The 19,756-nt window shown below is 50.9% G+C and overlaps 1 protein-coding gene and 1 non-coding gene across 3 annotated transcripts in view; both read right to left on the reverse strand.

Moving 5' to 3' along the window:
• The window catches only part of RIN3 (Ras and Rab interactor 3), a 119,015-nt gene that overhangs the window by 75,039 nt on the left and 24,220 nt on the right, over window positions 1-19,756 (reverse strand). For both annotated transcript variants that reach the window (XM_045561832.1, XM_045561848.1), the window contains exon 2: window positions 10,201-10,408. In XM_045561832.1, coding sequence (XP_045417788.1) covers window positions 10,201-10,408 — 208 coding nt within the window. The remainder of the gene's footprint in view (window positions 1-10,200; window positions 10,409-19,756) is intronic.
• Window positions 1,144-1,250, reverse strand: LOC123631173. The gene has a single exon (XR_006733041.1). It is a non-coding gene; the product is annotated as a U6 spliceosomal RNA (small nuclear RNA).

Here is a 19,756-nt window from a genome sequence, read left to right on the forward strand (position 1 = left end):
AACAGGAACTCCTCCAACTGGGGGCAGGATCCAATCTGTGCTTCTTCCTGGGCTCCCAGAGGGCCCTGAGCAGCCAGTTACCAGCTTCATGACCCTGGGTAATTACGTGGCTTCCCTGAGCCCCAGTGTTCTGATCTGTAAATGGGAGTAGTAACACCTGTCATCACCCAGCACAAACAAAAAATAAAACTTTACTTGTATATGGAGAATTTAAAAAGAAATAGAAAAAAAAGAACCCAAAGTCCTGCCTGTCAGTGTTGGAAGAGGCAATGGAGATATTGCATAGGAGAGCACCCAACAGGATACTCACCAAGGACCAATCAAGAGGAGGAGTCTACTTTCACCTCTTGGTGGAAACAGAGCGGCCTTGGAACTGGCATTGATCAAAAGAACACAGCAGAAGAGACGCTGTGGAGTTCTGAGCCTAGGCCTCAAGAGGCATGTCGACCTCCACGCTCACCCTTTTGGGCTGTTGCTGTCATGTGAAGATGTCTGAGCTAGCCTGCTGGAGTCGTGTGGCTCAGCCAACAGCTAGCACCTACCACAGGCCACATAGTGAGGCCACCTTAGACCATCCAGCCCCGTTAAGCTGCCAGGTGCTCGCAGCTGCATAATCAAACCCAGAAGAGACCAGCAGAAGAACCACTCAGCTGAACCCAGCCCAAATTGCTGACCCACAGAATTGTGAGCAAACATGGTGACTGTTTTAAGCCACTGAATGTTGGGGTGGTTTGCTACACAATAGCAGGTAATGCTACAGCCACAGGGTAGATGGGTATGGGGCCGCAGCCTCTGGGTATCCTCCTCCTCTCTTCCTTCTATGAGGTGCTCCTAAGGAGTGTCCATGCGGAAAGTCTGAAAGCCAGTGATGTGGCCCAGCCCCTCACTCTACGGACAAAGAAACCAAGACCGAGAGAAGTAAAAAGACCTCCTGAGGTCATTTCACTTGTTATTGGCAGGGCCAGGACAAGAATGCAAGACCAGTGACCTTCAGGCCAAAGCTGTGACCACTACAATATATAAGCTCCAAACCAACCAACCCACCAGTGTTAAATGAGCACATACTCTATGTGAAGCAGCATGCTGGGGTTTTTATTTATTTATTTATTTATTTATTTATTTATTTATTTATTTATTTATTTTTTAAATATAGAGCATTTCATAAATTTGTGTGTCACCCTTGTGCAGGGACCATGCTAATCTAATCTGTTTCAATCCAATTTTAGCATATGTATTGCCAACGTGAGCACTCAAGGGGTTTTAGCTGCCTTGCAACAACTCCTTCCCTGAGGCTTGGAATATTATAGCCACTGTATAGATGAGACAATGGTGTAGGGGTGCAGGTTGGTAAAGAGATAGGGAAAGGGGATGAGCAATCAAGGGAAAGGTCCAGAGTGCTGGGCCTTGGGGCCCTTTCATGTAAGACTTCAGCCCGCAGGCCCTGGAGCCAGACTCTCCAAGTTTAGTCCTTAGTTGGCCACTCAGAGCTATGTGAACTCTCTGGGCTGCTTCTTCCTCTGCAAAATGGGATCACTACAGTTCCTGCCTGTGATAGTCACTAGGAGTTAGCTCCCCAAGAAGCAGTGTCCTCTCCCCTTCCTTGCTAACAGACCCTGATTCTGACCTGGGTGGCAATGTCCCCCGACTCAGGAGATGTATCATGTTTGAACAAGGCCAGTCATGACTACGCTGCTCCCCTTTCCCAGCCTTCCTCACAATTAGGGGTGGCCAATAAAGCATGTGAAACAACATTTGTTCCCTAAAAAAAGGACTGAGCCTAGGAGAAGAAAGCCATTTGCCTCTGAATGGGTGAGATGGCTGGAGCTGGAGCTGCTATTTTGCAACCATGAAGATCAAACCTGAGGACCAAAGGCCAACACTTTGACCATGGAAGAACAGAAAAGTGGGAAGAATCTGGGAACTGAATGCATCACTAAGCCATTAAACCAGCCCTGACCCTAACCTTCAGATTTCTTATTAGGTAAACAATGGTGGCCTTATGGCTGACGCCACCGTCAGCCAGGTTTGTTGTTACTTGAAGCTGAAGGCATCCCCCACTGACCCAGCCTCAAGGAGTATACGGACATGGGACCTCAGCCTCTGGGTATCCCCCTCCTCTCTCCCTTCTATGTGGCACTGCTGAGGAGTGCACGGAGCTCAATGGGAAGTCCGAAAGCCAGCCATTGAAAAGGCTGCACAGGTGACTTCAGCAGAGTGCCTGCTACATAACAAGCCTCAGTACATGGTAATTCCTTCCCCAGGCCCTGCTGCCTGCATCCCAGCCCTGAGGACAGATGGCACAGGGCCCCTAGCACTCCTGTCCTGACTGTTCATCGATGGCTCCAACAATCAGAAAAAGGCAGCAGGGTGGGCATGAGGTGCCCTGCACGAGGAAAGATGTCCTGATTAGCAGCTCCAGAATTCTGTCCTCGGCAGCAGGAGGAAGAACCAGGAGAGCAGTGAGGGAACATGGGGAGACAAGTGCAGGTGCCGGGGCCACCTTTGTTCACCTCCAGGACACTCACCAGGGTTCCTACAAATGGAGTGGTCACAGCCATGCCCACGGTGGGACCCTCCATCGGCCGCTGCTCCTGCAAGCCTCCCGGGTTAACCAGGCCACCAAGGAACCTGCTGCGCCCAGTGTCCTTACGCAACCCCTCTCCTCTCTGGGAACCAGCCCTGTCTGCTGTCTGGCTGAGTCAGCTGGGCCTTCTGTTCCTTCTTCTTTTTTTCCTCTCTCCTTTTGTCAGTTCCCCCAGTGTACCGGATCAGGAATTCTCAGAAAGCAGAAGAATCCTCTTCCCCCAATTGTACAAACTGCTGGTGGTGCATCCCCTCTGAGGGGCCAATTTTCTTTGAAGAGCTAGGATTCCCCATCCCAACACTCCCCCCCACCACCCCATCAAAAAAAAAAAAAAAAAAACAACAGGAGGGCAGCAGCGGTAAGAACACTGGGCTGACAGTCGGGACACTTGTGTCCTTCCTAGCTCTGATGCCGGTTTGCTCTGTGTCCTGGAGCAAGTCACCTCCCCTCTCTGAGCTGGCTTTTTCCAGTCTGTAGTGAGGGAGAGGCTGAAGGATCCCAGGACTCCTTCCTTCCAGAAGATACCCTTCCAGCGTCAGTGCCTCTGGGATGTTCCCATCCCCCCAGAGGCTTGCATGCAATCCAGGAGGGGGTACAGCCAGCCATGGGACCCTCTCCTGCCTACCTTCTGCCAGTGTGGGTTTTGGAAAGACCAGCTGATTTTACCAGTAGCTGGGACAGAATACGCCTAGGGAGCGAATTACGCAACCACCGCGCTCCCCTCACCCTCTCCAGATACATACGTAAAAACCCAAAGCTAAACACACTGTAAATGGCTTTGTTTTTACTATCCAGTTTTGGCCTGGACAACCCAGAGCTGTCTGCTTTTCCACTTTTGTTATTTTAGGACTATTTTCCAGTTGCTGGGGGAAAATTTCCAATCATGCCCATTAGGGCAGGAACAGAAGTGGCTGGTTCTTCCGAGAGGCCACAGCTGCAGGGGCTGTGCCCATGGAGGTCGGCAGTCCAGTGGCGGGAGCCCACCCTGGACACGTGGGAGTGAGTGGGCAAGCCTGTGGCAAACGTCCTCACATCCCCGGTCCTGACTCTGACAGAGCTCGGGAGTGTGTGTGTGTGTGTGAGTGTGTGTGTGTGTGTGTGTGTGAGTGTGCGCGCAAAGGGCTGTAAGAAAGCCAAGTCACAGATCCTCAGAACTGCTGAGGACTGGAAACACAAGAAAGGGACACATTGCCCAATACCTTTATTTGACATATGGGGAAACCGAGGCCCACCTTTCCCATTCCTTGCGGCGTAGTTGTGGCATGGCACAGAGCAGCATTTCTCAACCCTGGCTGCATATCAGAGCTGCCTAGGGAGTTTTAGAACATGCTCAGGGCCGAGGCTCACTCCAAACCAAAGAAAGAAGCATTTCTGGGGGTGAAGCCAAGACACTCTATTTTTTTAAAGTCTTTTGAGGCAGCCAGTGTCGATGCGAGTCAAGTCCCACTGCTTAGCAGCCACATTCCTCAGGCAGGCTCCTACCGTCTCAGAGCCGAGCTTCCCACGGACAGCACAGAGCTCACACCCTGCTCTGCAGGGCTGTTAGAAAGCTGAGCGGGTGCGTGACACAAAGCAATCCTGCAGTAACTGGTCACTGTGCCCTTCCCTGGCCTCAGCACCAGGAAGGGGCAAGAAAAGGGCTTCACCGAATGCTGTTCTCACGAATACTGAACGGAGTTGGTATTCCTTGGGCTCACACCTGGGAGGGTGCCTTGCACGACCTACATGGCTGGTCCCTATCACAACTCAGGTTACCGCAACTCTTCAGCGAAGCCCCCACTACCAGAAGCAACTTTCTTTATATGAGGTTCCCTTCACTAGAAACTACCCTGGCCTAGAAGCAATGACGCTCCAGTAGCCAGGAACACACACACAACACCCAGATCTTGGTTCCTAGCATCATTCTCCAGTAAAAGGAACCTGGGCTCTAGGACTGCGGCAGGAAATACACAAGATGAGGCTGGAGGACCTTATGTTGCCAAAAAGTAAGGAAGTGCTCTGACAAACAAACAAAACACACACACACACACACACACACACACACACACACACACACACACACACAATGATGGGGCTATGTCAAAGGTACAGGAGCCAACTGAAAAACTCTCAAGGGCCAAAGTTGGAACAATTTGAGCAACAAAATAATTAAAGTAGTATTGGACTGTAATCCAAAGTATAACGTAAGTATCCATGATTCCATATTGATATAAGAAAATGACCAAATAATAAATAGATGGGGCAGAAGAGACAAATCTCTCTTGTGCAGAAGAATTCCAAATACTGTATTAGATATTTTTTTTTTTTTGAGACAGAGTCTCGCTCTGTTGCCCGGGCTAGAGTGAGTGCTGTGGCGTCAGCCTAACTCACAGCAACCTCAAACTCCTGGGCTCAAGCGATCCTTCTGCCTCAGCCTCCCGAGTAGCTGGGACTACAGGCATGCGCCACCATGCCCGGCTAATTTTTTCTATATATATTTTAGTTGGCCAGATAATTTCTTTCTATTTTTAGTAGAGATGGGGTCTCGCTCCTGCTCAGGCTGGTCTCGAACTCCTGACCTCGAGCGATCCACCCGCCTCGGCCTCTCAGAGTGCTAGGATTACAGGCGTGAGCCACCGCGCCCGGCCCTGTATTAGATATTTAATCGAGGAGGGACAGCATAACTCCCCACTGCTTAAGGGCGGGCTGAGCATGGTGACTTCCCTCCAAAAAGCACAGCATGGAAGGAGCGGGGAGGAGTAACCTGACAGAGGAGAAACCCTACAAACACCACCCACCATGTGATCAAGGTCAGCATCACCAGTGGTAAGTCATGCTGACGGTACGGACACTCGATATGACGAGGTGAGAAGGGCACTTTACCTCTGCGGTCTTCCTCCCAAAACCCGTGACCCCAGTCTGGCCATCAGACAGATCCCAGTGGAGGGACGGACTGTAAAAAAGCTGACCAGTAATCCTCAAAACTGTCAAGGTCATCAAAAACAAAGGACGTCTGAGAAAATGTCACAGCCAAGAGGAACCTAAGGAGACACGATGACTAAATGTAATGTGGTATAACCTGGATGGGATCCCGGAACAAGAGGTAAAAGCTGAGGAAATGTGGATAAAGTACGGGTTTTAGTTCATACTAACGTATCAAGGTTGGTTCAATGATTGCGGCAAATGCACCACACTAATGTGAAATGTTAACAGTAGGAGAAACTGAGTGTGGGGTATGTGGGAACTCTCTGTACTATCTTCGCGACTTTTCTGTAAATCTAAAACTATTTTAAAATGCAAAAACCAGTTTGAGTGCAGAATAAAGAAAGGAAGCTTTTGATTGCCTTGTTTCTGGATACATACAGATCAAAAAATGGGCCAATATGTTCCCAACACCTTATCAGAGAAGCAGGCTGCAGGGAGGGGAGGCGGGTAGGGGGATGGGGGTGGGATGTGGTCAAGGTCATACAGACATTTGGGAAAAGGGGCTGGATCCCCAGCCTCCTGACCACTGGCCCCAGACATGATGAAGGGCTGCCCCTCATTGGTGCCAGGAGGGGTGGGCCCAGGTGGTCTCTGTAGACCCTTTGAGCTCCCACAGTCTGGGGACCACCCATGGTATCTGTAGCTTAAAAAAAAGATGACGTCATTGTGCTGGTGGAATTTCAGAGAGTTCGGGGAGCGCTATTGTGTGGCAAAGGGCCTTGTCAGTGTCCCTGAAGACCATACCAGGAATACTCTGCTCCTACTAGCTGTGTGACCTCAGGCAAGTGAGTCAACTTCTGTGTGCCTCTGTTTCCTCATCTGGAAATGGGACACTAATAATGCCTGATAGAAATCACTGTGAGGGTCAAAGAAGGTCATGCATATAGCAACCCGGCTAAAAGTTGGCCAATCTTCGTGCCAGGGCATGGCCTCAGGGCTTGAATACAGACCTGCACGGGCAGGAGTGGGGCACCAGGGCAGAGGGCAGGGAAGGCAACGGAAGGCACATCCCCTCCATCCCATCGTCCTCAGGGCTGACGCAGCCCTGTGCCTCCGAAGGGGGCAGCGAGTGGGCAGGAATGGCTGATGCAGTCACCTGCAGTCTCAGCTCTTGCCTACTCAGCCCCTGGGCTGGAGAAGAGTCCTCGGAGCCTCAGCTGCCTGGGTACCTCCCCCTGCCTGGGGTGAAGGGGAGCCCAGACCCATCCGCCCTGCCATCCTTCATTCATTTGTTCCAGGGAACAATCAGAGCCAGGCCCAATCTGCACCCAGGCCGGAGTCGGACATGGAGTCACAAGGTAGATGAATGCCTGAGTCCAGGGGCTCAGGCCGGCTCCAATACCTCCAGCCACGCTGCCTTCCTTCCCCGAGTGCCCAGCTAGGCTCGTGCCCACCTCGGGGCCTCAGCCTACATCACCCACCCACTCCCCAACAGACCCACTCAGCCCCACCATCTCATCCTGCCCATCCATCCTGCATGGCCCAGCTCAGTGTCTGCCTCCTCCAGGAAGCCTGCCCAAATCACCCCATCTGGATGTGCTCTCTCCCTCCTCCAGGTAACTCGCTGCCCTGCCTTTCACAGAACACTTAGATACCCCGTCCTCATGCCTTTATGGTTCATATTTGTGCGTGGAGCCCTTACCAGACCTGCTAAGAGGACAGTGGTAAGGTCATATCTTATCCATCTTTATAAACATGCCTTATATCCAAACCCATCTGGTATTGGTTGACCTTAGAAAATTACTTGTATGTCTATTTCTCTCCTGCTACTCACTTGTGGCAGGGTGTGCTTGGTCTAGGTAGGTTCAGACCTCAGCCCTGTAACTCCCTGGGCAAGTTGCCTCACTCTAGGGGCTGGTGCTGCAGGTGCCCACCCATCGCCCGGGCCTTGTGTTTCAGTGGACTCCAGCCCCGCGACCCATAGCCCGGTCTGCAACTCCCCACCCAGGGCTGTTTCTGGTAAGAGCCAGATCTCACGCTCAAGGCTGAGAGAAGGGGCTGGAAAATGAATCCTCAGACCCCACAGGCTTTACCCGGGAGTATCAGGAGTTGTGAACGATACTCAGCTCCCTCGCCCCCAGGGTGGGGTAACCCCGGGAAGTGTGTGTGAGACCCTGCCTCCCAGAGCTCCCCGGCAGGAGCCAGCTCAGTTGCCCCAGGGGGGACTTGCATGATAAAGTCGCTTTTATTGGCTACTTTCCCCTCCCCTGACTCAGTTCCCCTGGTGGTGCTTCCTGGGATCACCTCCCAAGTAAGCCACTAGCGCTCAAACCCTTGTCTCAGAGTCTGCTTCTGGGGACACCCAAACTAAAGCACTGCTCTTAGCCTCAGTTTTGTCATCTGCGAGCTGGTGTAATAGCAGAGTCCGCCTTGGAGGATTACTGCAAGATGCTACCCGTAAGGTACAGGGCTTGGCATTAATAAGCATCCTCCAGATAGAACCACTACTGTTATTTTTAATTGTGCTTTTTTCAAACTTTCTGAAGAGAGGACTGAATCTTTTGACAAGGTGGTCATGACCTCTGTCCCGCCCAGCTTGCAGGCCTGGAGACTCACCTGCCTTCTCCTGGGACTCCCCTCACTGTCTGGTCCATCCCCACCGACACACACCCCTCCTCCTGACCAAGAAAAATCGAGACAATGGCCACCCCTCAGCCATCAAAAACTTGCCTCTTGGGCTGGCTTTGAGCTGCACCCTCCCAGCAAGGATGGGACCCTAATGCCCTCAGAACCGGCTGGGGAGTGGATGTCCGGTGGGGGCTGCGGCCTGGGCATGGACACTGGACCACCTGCCAGCATGAGCTCTGAGTTTATCTTCCACCCAGTTTCATCATCTGAAGCCCTCTGTCACATCAAAGCTAAAAACCTCTCAGTGGGGAGGAATAGAACAATAGACGCTGTTCTCTCAGGCACTGTACTCTCCCTGCCTCTGCCCCTCCCCGCCCCTCCATGCTCATCCCTCCAGGAAAACCGGCATCTGCAGACTCCAGGCTGACCTGGGCACTGAGGGGGCCGCCGGCCTGGGGCGCCTGCCTCGCTCTCCCTGGGGAGGGTTTCCCTGGCCTCAAGGGGACACTGCTACGCCTTCAGGCCTCCACAGTCCCCACTCCCTGTGCCAGGGACCTCTGTGGCAAGGCAAGTTTGGGGCTCTGCAGAGGCCCCCTGAGTTCTAGCCATTCCAATTTTCACATACAACTGCCGGCTTGATGGATTTTACCTAGTCTGGGGTGAATGAGTCCACTTGCCAACTGAGCCACAGGTATTTATAGGTTTGGGCTATTCCTGGGAGGCAGATGAGCCCTACAAGCCAAAGGGGAGACCAGCAAAAGTGCCCAGTGGCTGGGAGACAAGAGCCCGTCTGTGCCAATAAAACTCGTGTGTGCAACATAGCACAGGGGCACCCAGACTGCCTGGGTTCAAATCCCAGCTCTGTCCCTCCTCCCTGCGTCCCTGAGGGGAGGGCACTCAGTGTCTTCGTATTGCAGTTACCGCATCTGTAAAATGGGCAGAGTAGCAACACCTGCCTCTCAGGCCAGCTGTCAGGATCAATGGGCAAATTCACGTGGAGAACTTGGAACACGATGAGTACTTAGCGAGCCAACCCCTGCCACCAGAGGGCTGGGAATCCGCAGGGACGATGACTCCTGGGAGCAGAGTGGTGGTTACCAATGATGGGATGGGAGTAACAGCTTATTGAGTTTGGGGCTTTATTTTGGGGTGATGAAAATACTAGGTAGAGGTGGTGAATTGCACAATATTGTGAATGTACTAAATGTCATTGGATTGTACACTTTAAAGTGGCTCATTTTATATTATGTGAATTTCACCTCAATTAAAAAAAAGCTTTCTGGGGAGTGAGCTGGTTAGAGTAGGTGGAAAAGATCGTTATGAGGCAGTTTGGTTTTTACTTTATTCACTTCTGTCCAGCTTGGTTTTTGTTAAATAATGAACACATATGTGTATCACTTTTATAATTAAACGAATTAAGTTTTTTTTTTTTTTAAAGTAAGCAGCATGTAAGAGAAATGTGTGTGGGAGGCGAAATAGCAAATGATGGGCTCTGACTCACATTTCGTCACCTGTCATCTGTCCATCTGTCTGTCCATCCATGCATCCATCTACCATCTCGATCCTCCCACGTGACAGGAACACAGCCCTGGAGGGGTGTTCATGTTCCCTTTTCAAAGTGACAAAAGCGAGGCTTAGCAAGTCTAAGCCATTTGCCCAACTCACAGAGCCTGACTCCACCACACAGCCTCTTTATTTTCTTACGTGCAACGGAGGGTAAAACCATTTTTACTCTGGTCCTGATACTCTCTAGTCCCGGGATGCCTGGCTGAGCTCTCGAGGTCACAGCAGGCCAGCGTGGCATGCTGACCCCTCAGGCCTGCCTCTCAGGCGCCCCAATGCCCAGAGAGCCCACGCCAGCCACCCACTCCCTGCTCCCCGCTAAGCAGAAACCAGGCCTCCCACCGGCTCCCACTCCTGAGTTCTGGAAAACACCGGGGTTGAAAAGCTGATCGACCTCCATGTTGAAAGGAAAGCAACGGGAAGCCGTCTGGGTGGCAGCTGCTCCCATGCGGGAGCCGGGGCGTGGAGCACAACACAGCTGCGCCAGCCCCCAGGTGTGTGGCGGAGAGACCCCGACTCACCCCGGCCGCCTCCCGGTGCAGGATCCTGGCCGCCTCTGCGCCGCCCAGACCCAGCTGCAGCCACACCGGGCACGTTTTGATGAGCTTCTCCAGGACGCTGATGCCCCGGCGAGGAAGGCAGTTCTTTGGGGTGGCTGGCAGACAAAGCCCCGTGCCATCTTCCTCCTCCTCTTCCTCTCCGTCTCCTTTGCCGACATCTGGAATAGGACTGAGAAACAGAATGGAATGATCAGCCCGTCTGCAGCCAGCCCAGAGAGGGCTACAACGAACGGGGATTAGACTCAGCCAGGCTTGCTTATTTCCCATCCATGCAGCCAGCGGCCCTCTGGGGAATTAAAAAAGGAACCAACCAGGGTCTTCACCTTAGGGCACTTATAATAAAGCAGGTGAGACCCAGAAACAACGAGCTATAGTACAAGGAGTGAATAAATACAACGGGAGCACAGTATAACCACGGTAGCTATTAATAATTAATTAATAATCAATCATTTCAACCCAGGGTGGGTTCAGGAAAAACACAGGTGGCATTTGAGCAGAGCCTTTAAGAGTATTTTTTACAACTTTTAATTGAAGAGTAACTTACAGTGAAATGCACAAATCCTGAAGACAGAGCTAGCCACATGTTTGCATATGTCTACACCCATGTAACTATTACTGCTACAAAAATGGAGATAGAGACCTGCGCTGTCCGGTGCCTTAGCCACTAGCCACAAGCGGTTACTGAGCTCTTAAAAGTGGCTTGTCCAGACTGAGATGCGCTGTAAGCGTAAAATGCACATAGGATTCCTAAGATTTACTATGGAAAAAAATGTAAACTAGCTCATTAATAATGTTTTGTATCAAGTACATGTTGAAATAATACTTTAGATATGTTGCAAGAAAGAAAATATTATTAAATTTAACTTCACCTGTTTCTCTTTACTGTTTTAATGTGGCTACTAGAAAATTTAAAATAGCATATGTGGCTTGCATTATATTTCTATTGGGCAGAGCCAACATAGAACATTTCCAGCAGGTTCCTTTGTGTCCCCTCCCAGTCAACATTCCCCAAGCCCCCAGGAGGAGGATGAGCTAACCCATCAGGGTGGGGTTGGGGGGAGGAGGATCACAGACCCAAGAAACAGCAAAACCAAACCAGAGGGTTCTCTGGGGAACGGAAACTGCCCACTGTTCATATTTCTGTCCGGTTTGAGATTCCAGACTCTCCCCAAGACCCTCACGTTCCCCTGCCCCAGCCCAGCACACACACATTGGCAGGCTAGTTTTGACTCCAGAAAGGAGGAAGGACATCTTGGTGCCCCAAATCCTGAGTCAGGTGGGCTGTGGGGTCTGTTTGCATTCTACCTGAGGGACTGAGTCTCTCTCGGCATCTGCAGGGGTGAAAAACCTTATCAGACAGAGCAGGGGACTTACAAAGCCAGGAGATGTGGATGGCGCCTGCAGCCCATACAGGGGAAAGCGCCAGGAGAACACGAGTCCCCAGGAAATGGCAGGAATAGTGAGGCTGGGGTGGAGGGGTGGGGCAGCCCCGCGGCCATCCATAGGCTGTGGAACTGGGGCCAAACAGTCTCATTTGGAGCTCAAGACCGGGGTGGCCCCACTGACGCTGATGTAACCACTTCCCAGGCCCTGAGCGCGGCCTGGCATCTCCTTTGGGAAGGAAGTGAAAGTGGTGGAGGTCCGAACCGCCCAGAAAAGCAGCACTCTGGGGCCACAGGTTCCTCCAAGCCCACTTGGAAGCACAAAAATACCTTCTGGCACCAAAAGACTTTATGATCATCCTTAAACATCCTTGCTTGGCCTGGCGCCTCCCCCAGGGGCCAATTAGGATTCGTAACAGTGGCTGGGAGTGAGAGCAAACAGCCTCCCGTTTCCTCCCTGCCAGGAGCCTTAGACCTTGGCCGGGTCCTTTCCGTCTCAGGGTCTCAGTTTCCTCATCTGTACAATGTGGGCTGGGGGAGGTAGGCTGGGAGAGTCCTCCGTTTGCTGCGTAGCCCCAGGTGGGCCCTGGGCTCGGTCCTCCTTTCTCCAGCAGAACCAAAGCTGCAGCCGCACAGACAGGCTCTGGGAGGCACCGGGGAGTTCGCCTCTCAGTCACGCGCTGCGAATAGCTTCTGCCGGGCTGCCAGCGCCACGTGCTGCTGCAGGCACGTTAGAGCAGCGAACAAAAAAGGGAGAAAAAGAAGGAAAAAACCCCAAAACCTTCATGGTGTTTACATTCTGGAGCAGGAGACAGGTGATAAGCAGGGTGAATGGGTGACTAGAGTACGTTAGATGGTGGCAGCGCCAAGAGGAAGAGGAAAGGGCCATGTGGGGGGGGGCGTGCAGTTTTGAAATGGGCGGCCAGGGAGGCCCCCCAAAAAAGTGGCCGTGGAGTGAACACCTGGATGCAGGTGTCTGGAGAAGAGATTTCCAGGCAGAAGGAAGGGCAAACTCCAAAGCCTTGAGTTCCTGCTTCTGGGGGAAAGTGAGGAGGTGGGGAGGGTGACGAGGGTGAGAGTGGGAGGAGGCGAGGTCAGAGGGCAGCCGGGTGAGGGTGCCCGGAGCATGCTGGACCCACTGAGAGAGCTGGCTCTAAATCCGAGTATATAAGCAATTCCCCAGGGCTGAGGGAAGGTGCTGGCTTCTGCTAGCTGCTTGCCTGGACCAGCCCTCTGCCTTCCTAGGCAGGAAGAAATGGGCCCATGAAGACCTGGTGGCACCTGGGTGGGCCTCTGGGCCCATGGAGTCTGTGAAGATCCACAGAGATAAACATGCTTCTCCACCCGGCAGTGCCACCTGCATTTTGAGGGATGAGGCTGCTTCTCGCAAGGTGACCAAGTGGAAACACTGCCCCAGGCACCAGCATCACGTGACTGTGCCATCTCACTCTCTTGTGATCACAACCCTTCCCTGCTCTGCAACCTGCAACGGATCTTCCCACAAATATTTACAGCATTCCCTTTCCGGGCCTTCTCCCCCACAGACACCCCCTACGAAGGGCTGGTCTCCATCACCCCAACGGAACCTGCACTTGCTCAAGCTGCTCCAGCCACCCATGGTTCCTACAGGGTCTCTATTTCTTCCTCCCAAGAGGCTCCAACTGGTAGGCAAAAGTGTTGGACCAGGCACAGAGAGCAATTATCATAAAAGAAAAAAACAGATAAATCAGACTGCACCAAAATTTAAAATGTCCGCCCATCAGGCTGGGGGAAAACATTTGCAAAACACATCTCTAACAGAGAACAAGCAAATCAATTTTTAAAATGGGCAAAAGATTTTGAGCAGATACTTCAAAGAAGAAGATATACAAATGCCCAACAAGGTGAAAAAGTGCTCAAAATATTAGTCATTATGGAAATGCAAATTAAAACCGCAATGTGATACCACGGCACAACCACTAGAATGGCTAAAATTAAAAAGACTGACAACATCACATGTTGGTGAGTAATCAGAACTCTCATATATTCTTGGTGAGAAAATAAATCAGTATGACTACTTTGGAAAAAGATATGGAACTTTTTAAAATAAACCTAAACATACACCTATGCTGTGACCCAGCCATTCCACTCCGAGGTATATATACCCGAGAGAGATGAAAGTGTATGTCCCAAAAAAGACTTGCACAGGAAAGGTCATGGCGGCCTTACTCATCATCGCTCAACAGCACGTGGTTCTGCTGTCCACCGTTGGGAGAATGGAGAGACAGACCACGGTATGTCCACACAACGGAAGGGCAGTCAGCAATGAAAAGGAACTACTGATGTGCACAGCCTCATGGATGAATCTCAGCATCATTATGCTGAGTCAAAGAAGCCCGATGCAGAAAAGTACACACCATGTGAATCCATCTAAACGAAGTTCAAATGGTACATTCAGACATGTGTGTTTACTTCTATCACGTGTAACTTTTACATCCCAGCAATAAAAAAGAACCACAACTAAATATTGAACTCCAGTTAACGATATGCATGCTAACATAGTCAGGGGGTTCTGGAACCGTCTTTGAAATGCATAGAAAAATAAGGTGCACTCATGGATGGACAAAACTATGTAAAAAGCAAATATAGAGAAATATTTAGGGTCATTGGTGGGTATGCGGGTGTTTACTGCAAAATTCTTTCAACGCTTGTGTATGTTCAAAATGTTTTATAGTAAACTGCTGGGAATAAAGTTCTCCCCATCCTTTAAGGCTCCTTCAGATGAAACCCTAAGTTTAAATTCAGGCTGTGTGACCTCTGGCCAGTTACTTTACCTCTCTGGGCTTCAGTTTAATCACCTGTAAACACATAATAATTGTCTTTAGGAGGGTTACTGTGAAAATTTGGTGAGATATCTGCCAGGTACTTAGCACAGCGCCTGCACAGAATTCAGTAAATCTTAGTGACTGTTTTTCTATCCCTCCAGTCCTCTAGTTGGACTTTCTTCCTCTTCCTGCTACAATTCTCTCACTCTGTAGCCTTGATCTTAGGACTTGGCACATTTGATTGGTGTGATGGGGGCACACATCTGTGTGTTGCTCATCTCTCACCCAATATTTGGCCCCAGCGGTAACCCACAAGTTCAAATGCCTGGGAACCGTGTGGCTTGACATGAACACAGACACAATTGCCAAGAAAACACAGTTCTCTTGGAAGAGAAACAAACCACTGGGAGGATCCCTTTCACACCCTATGAACAGACAAACACGACCTGGGATCTTCCCAGACTCCTTGCGGTGATGAGTGCCGAAGGGGCGGACCTCGGCCATTTGGACTCCAGCACTGGACAGGACAAGGGCGCCAAAGACGCTGCTTTCCAGGAATTGCCCAACCCTGTCAATGTCCTCCTTTCTCTCTGGGTGGGCCAGTGCATGTGGAAAAAGGAGGCCCTCCACGGAGTCCTGCTCAGGGCCCCCTGGCTGGGCTGGCAGACACAAGGATCTCAGGGGCAAGAGGAATCTGTACGAGGTCACAGGGTGCAGCCCCCTGCCTTCGAGCAATGTCTAGAAGTTAGAGAAGGAGCAGCTGAGGCCGAGGGGATTTGGACCTTGTACTGGGTTACAGCAGTGACAGAGCCCTTAAGGGACGAAGTGACATGGCACCTGCTCTGACCAGCCAAAGAAGGGTGACAGAGCCAGGCAGCTGTTGGAGGTCACTTGAGCTCTCTGACTGTAAAACGTCTCTGCCAAGGAGGGCGCTCAGGGCAGACGGCAAAGGTGGAAGCCCCAGAGCCGGCACCACGTCAGGCTTTGTCTCACTGCTGTCCCGACTCTTATCCACCAGCCTGGCCACGTCAGCTCCAACTGCCAGGGACTGTCACTGAGCCCACACAGCATCGGATCTGCCATCTGTTGGCGGAGCCGGCCACTCCAACGCCCACGCCCTCCCTCTCACCAGCCCTGCTCCAGCTCTGCCAAGGGCCCCACAAAGGCAGCAACAGGGACCTTGAACAATTAACAGCACTGTTAGTGCAAAATAACGAGCCTCGGAAGCTTTAGAGCAGCTCCACCAGGAAAAGAAACCATTCCACGACCAGTTTTCCTCCTGCTTGTGAGGCACGCAGCAATGAGCTCCGACCAGCAGGCCCACGGGCTTCCAAGCCCACAGCTGCCCCTGGACAATGGCCAGGATGCCTGCCAGATGCAGTGTGATCAGACACTCAGAAAACCCAGCCCTCGGGCTGCAGGACTCGGCACCTCTGCTTATATGGGGATTTTCTCACCAGCTCCCCAAAGAAGGGCAGGAACTGTCCTAGCATGTCCAGAGCTCCCAGGCCTGGTGCCTGTGTCCCCGTTACAGGCCTGTTCAACCTGGGTGAGGAGGGAAGCTCCACTCAGGGGTGGAGAGGTGGCCCACGGGCTGACCGAGTGTGGGGGCAGAGCAGTGAGTGTGGCAGCTCCCCAGGGCGAGGCCCTCCTGGAAACTGCCTATCGGAAGAAAGGCACAGAACTTTCTCAGCTCAGCGAGGCTTTGGGCTGCCTGTGTCAGCCCCGGGAAAGCAGCTCAGAGACCAACGCAGCCTCACTGTGAGAACCAAGGTCCCCTTGCACAGCCGTGGCCAGAACTCGGAGGGAGTGTGTGATGGCGGGGGAGGACCTAGAAAAGGCCGTCACTGCCTTGTCCATGATCCCAACCTTAGGCAGGGTGGCCTCCCGGCTTCGACAAGAAGAAAGGGGTCTATCAGGATGGAGAAGCTGGTCCCTGGCCTTAGAGGGCTCTCAGGTCAGTAGGGGCCAGGTGTGGCTCCAGTCGTAAATGTGACAGGATGGCCCGATGGCTCTGGACAAGGCAGTTTGAGTACCCAGAGGAAGTGGAGGGGCCAGGGTGGGAGAGCACCCTGGTGACGCCAACCAGGGCAGCCACTTGCCGGTTTCATTTACAAGGAGTCCTCACCACACGGCACCCACGGTGGGCCCACACATCCTGGAAACTCAGTCATCCTCACACCTACCTAATGCAACCTGGGAGACTGAATTGTGTTCCCCAAAAAGATATGTCCGAATCCTAACCCCTGGTACTTGTGCACATGACCCTATTTGGAAAACCTGGATTCAAACCTGGGCAATCTGGCTCCAGAGTCTGTGCTTCCAACCACTATCCCATTCCAGCCTTTGAAAGTTTTTTCTAAATTTCACATGTTTATGTAACCTTGTAGCACTTGGCAAGGAAAGGGTGTTCAATAATGTTTGTTATCTCACTGGGGAATATATATTTACACACAGAGAGAGATATATAAATACACATAGAAATAATCTCCAGAAGGCAGCGTTAAAGTCAGTTATTTCTGAGAAGTGCAGGGGATTGTTTCACATTTTTATAATAATTATGCATTACTTACATGATTAAAAGTCATCTTAAATAAACAGCTTTCTCATTCGGACAATGGACCTGCAATACCTGGCCCATGATAACACTTCTATAGGTCATCTGGGGCAACCACGTATGTGGTCATGCCTGTTTCTTGCAGGAACACCTGTTGCTTTGGGGACACTGGCCAACTTAGTCCCCAAGGCACATCTCATCCCCCCAAATAGGTCCTGTTCACACCCATTGCTCATCACTTGCTACCATAGCAACCCTAGAAATGGCCTGAGGCTGTTTTATTTTTTTTTTTACCATAGTGAAAAATAATCTACTGTAAATTTCAAAATTGCTAGTACAGAATAATTTAAATGTTCCCAGCATAAAGAAAAGGTAAATGTTTAAGGTGATGGATATCCAATTACCCTGCGTGGACTCCTACACATTATATGAATATATCAAAAATATCACATGTACCCCCAAAATATGTACATCTATTATGTACTGATTTAAACAAAAAAAGGCAGGAACTAGTGCTACACAGTTAAGTATCAAAATCCTGTTTATTGCATGAATGCTCCTTTCCTGATTTGGATCCTGGTCCTTGTTTGAGGAGTACCCACTGGTTCAGAGAAAAGTGAGAGAGAAAGAGAGACACTGCAAACAAGCAAATGTGACAAAACGTTAATAACTGGGAAATCTGGGTGGAGGAGGGTACACACACACACACACACACACACACACACACACTCGAACTCATTGTGCTATTCCTGTAACTTTTCTGGAAGTCTGGCATCATGTCAAAAGATAAAGTTAAAAGAAAAAGTTTTAAAATCAAACAGACAAAAAAACCCTAATGAGTGCAATAAGCTAATTACAGAGGGAAAGCAAACATTTATATAAAGTATCAAAGCACACACAACAGTTCTAAGTCTTGTTTGTGGCTACAAACACCAAATTCAGGATGAAGACTACTCCTGGGGGTGAAGAAGAAAACGGATGGGGAGGGGTGTGAAGGCGGCTCCCACCAGTTCTTTAATGATTTATTGATTAAAACAGACCTGGGCGTGGTGACCCCTCCTCCTTGGAAGGTAATCAAGATGAGTCCAGCCCTCGGGATGCATCCACCTGGCCATCCAAAGCATCAGTCCCTGGGGGCTTTTTGGGAAATCCTCTGACAGAAGCCACCAGAGCAGAAGCCAGAAAAGGTCGTGGGGGCCAAAGAGCGGCAGCTGATGCCAGAGGACACCATGGCCGGAATTTCCTGATTCCAGGTGAAGATGTGGGCAGGAATAGTGCAATGGGGCTGCAGGCGTTTGGGCTGGGAGAACGCCCCCCTCCAAGGCCTTGCTGTGAGGCACAGAGACAGGCTTTGGGCCTGTGATCCCAGTGAGCCACTCCACCCTCTGGGCCGTGTGTCCTCTGTAAACCAGGGAGGCTGCGCTGCCGACCTCAAGGGTCAGGTAAGGACTAAACGGGACAGTGTAACTACAGAACCCAGCCTGCAGCTGATGGTCACCAAGTGGTAACTACCACCCGAGATGGAAGGTTTGCGGAACAGTTCACAGAGGAAGGCACGGCTGAACTAGACCTTGGGGCAGGGCGGGAAGGAAGTCCCACTGGGGAAAGAGGTGTGTCTGGAGGAAGGAGGGCACACAGATACCTGTGGGGCCATTCGGTTTGGATCAGCAGTGTGCTAATGGAGCACCTGTCTAGGACAATGAACAAACAAACACAAATAAACAAAAAAGCGAAAGCGAAAGCCTTGATGTGTAGTGATTGCCGATTTCCACGGTGTAGACACTCCCACCGTTGCTGAGGCCAAGCTCTCAAAGGTTTAACAGGCAGCGAGCAAAACTTCTGGATACTGACCAACAGGCTTCTGTGAGCCTACCAGCTGCAGCACCACCGTGGAATGTGAAGGCCATCCTCGACCTCAGCTGTCCCCTAACACTTGAGTCCTCTCTTGTGCCATCCCCGTCGAGCAGTAGTTGTGTCTCTCAAGACCTCTAATCACCGAGCTAGCAACACCTCACTGGGCAACCCATTCCGAGAAGCAATTCTCAGTTTCTCCCAAGATGAAATCTGTTCCCCTGAAATGGTTCCCCCTGGTGCTTTTTCTACATTTTGTAGTGTGACAGGGACAACTTCCCCAACACCCCTCAACTATGTGAAGATGGCTTGTACATCTCCCACCCTCGGGTCTTCTGTTTTCCAGGTTGAACAGCCCCACTCTTCTACACAGCTACCCAGAGGGAAGGTTATCAACCGTGGTGACCCTGAGCTGGGTGTTTTACACGTGGTGTCTCTTGAATTTGCAGATAGACTGGTTTGTTTTTTTAACACTATTTAAAGGGTCCAATTCAATGGTTTTTGATACAGCCACAGAGTTGCACAACCAACACTACAATCAATTTTAATATGTTTTCATTACTTCAAAAAGAAACCCCTTACTCATGAGCAGTCACTCCCCATATCCTCCCAACCTCCCCCCAACCCCACAACACCCCCTCTCCAACACAACTCCAGCTCCTGGCAACCACTAATTTACTTTCTGTTTTTATAAATGTGCCTATTCCGGACATTTCCTGTAAATGAAATCATACAACATGAGGTCTTTTGTGCTTGGCATAATGTTTCCAAAGTTTACCCATGTAGTATCAGCTAGTATAATTTATCAGTACTGCTGTATCAATGTTTCATTTTTTTTGGTTGCCAAAATTCCATTGTATGGATATACTACATTTAACTTACCCATTCATCAGTTGATGAACATTTGGGTTGTTTCCACGTTT

Source organism: Lemur catta, chromosome 1, assembly GCF_020740605.2.
Source record: "Lemur catta isolate mLemCat1 chromosome 1, mLemCat1.pri, whole genome shotgun sequence".
Taxonomy (NCBI): Eukaryota; Metazoa; Chordata; class Mammalia; order Primates; family Lemuridae; genus Lemur; species Lemur catta.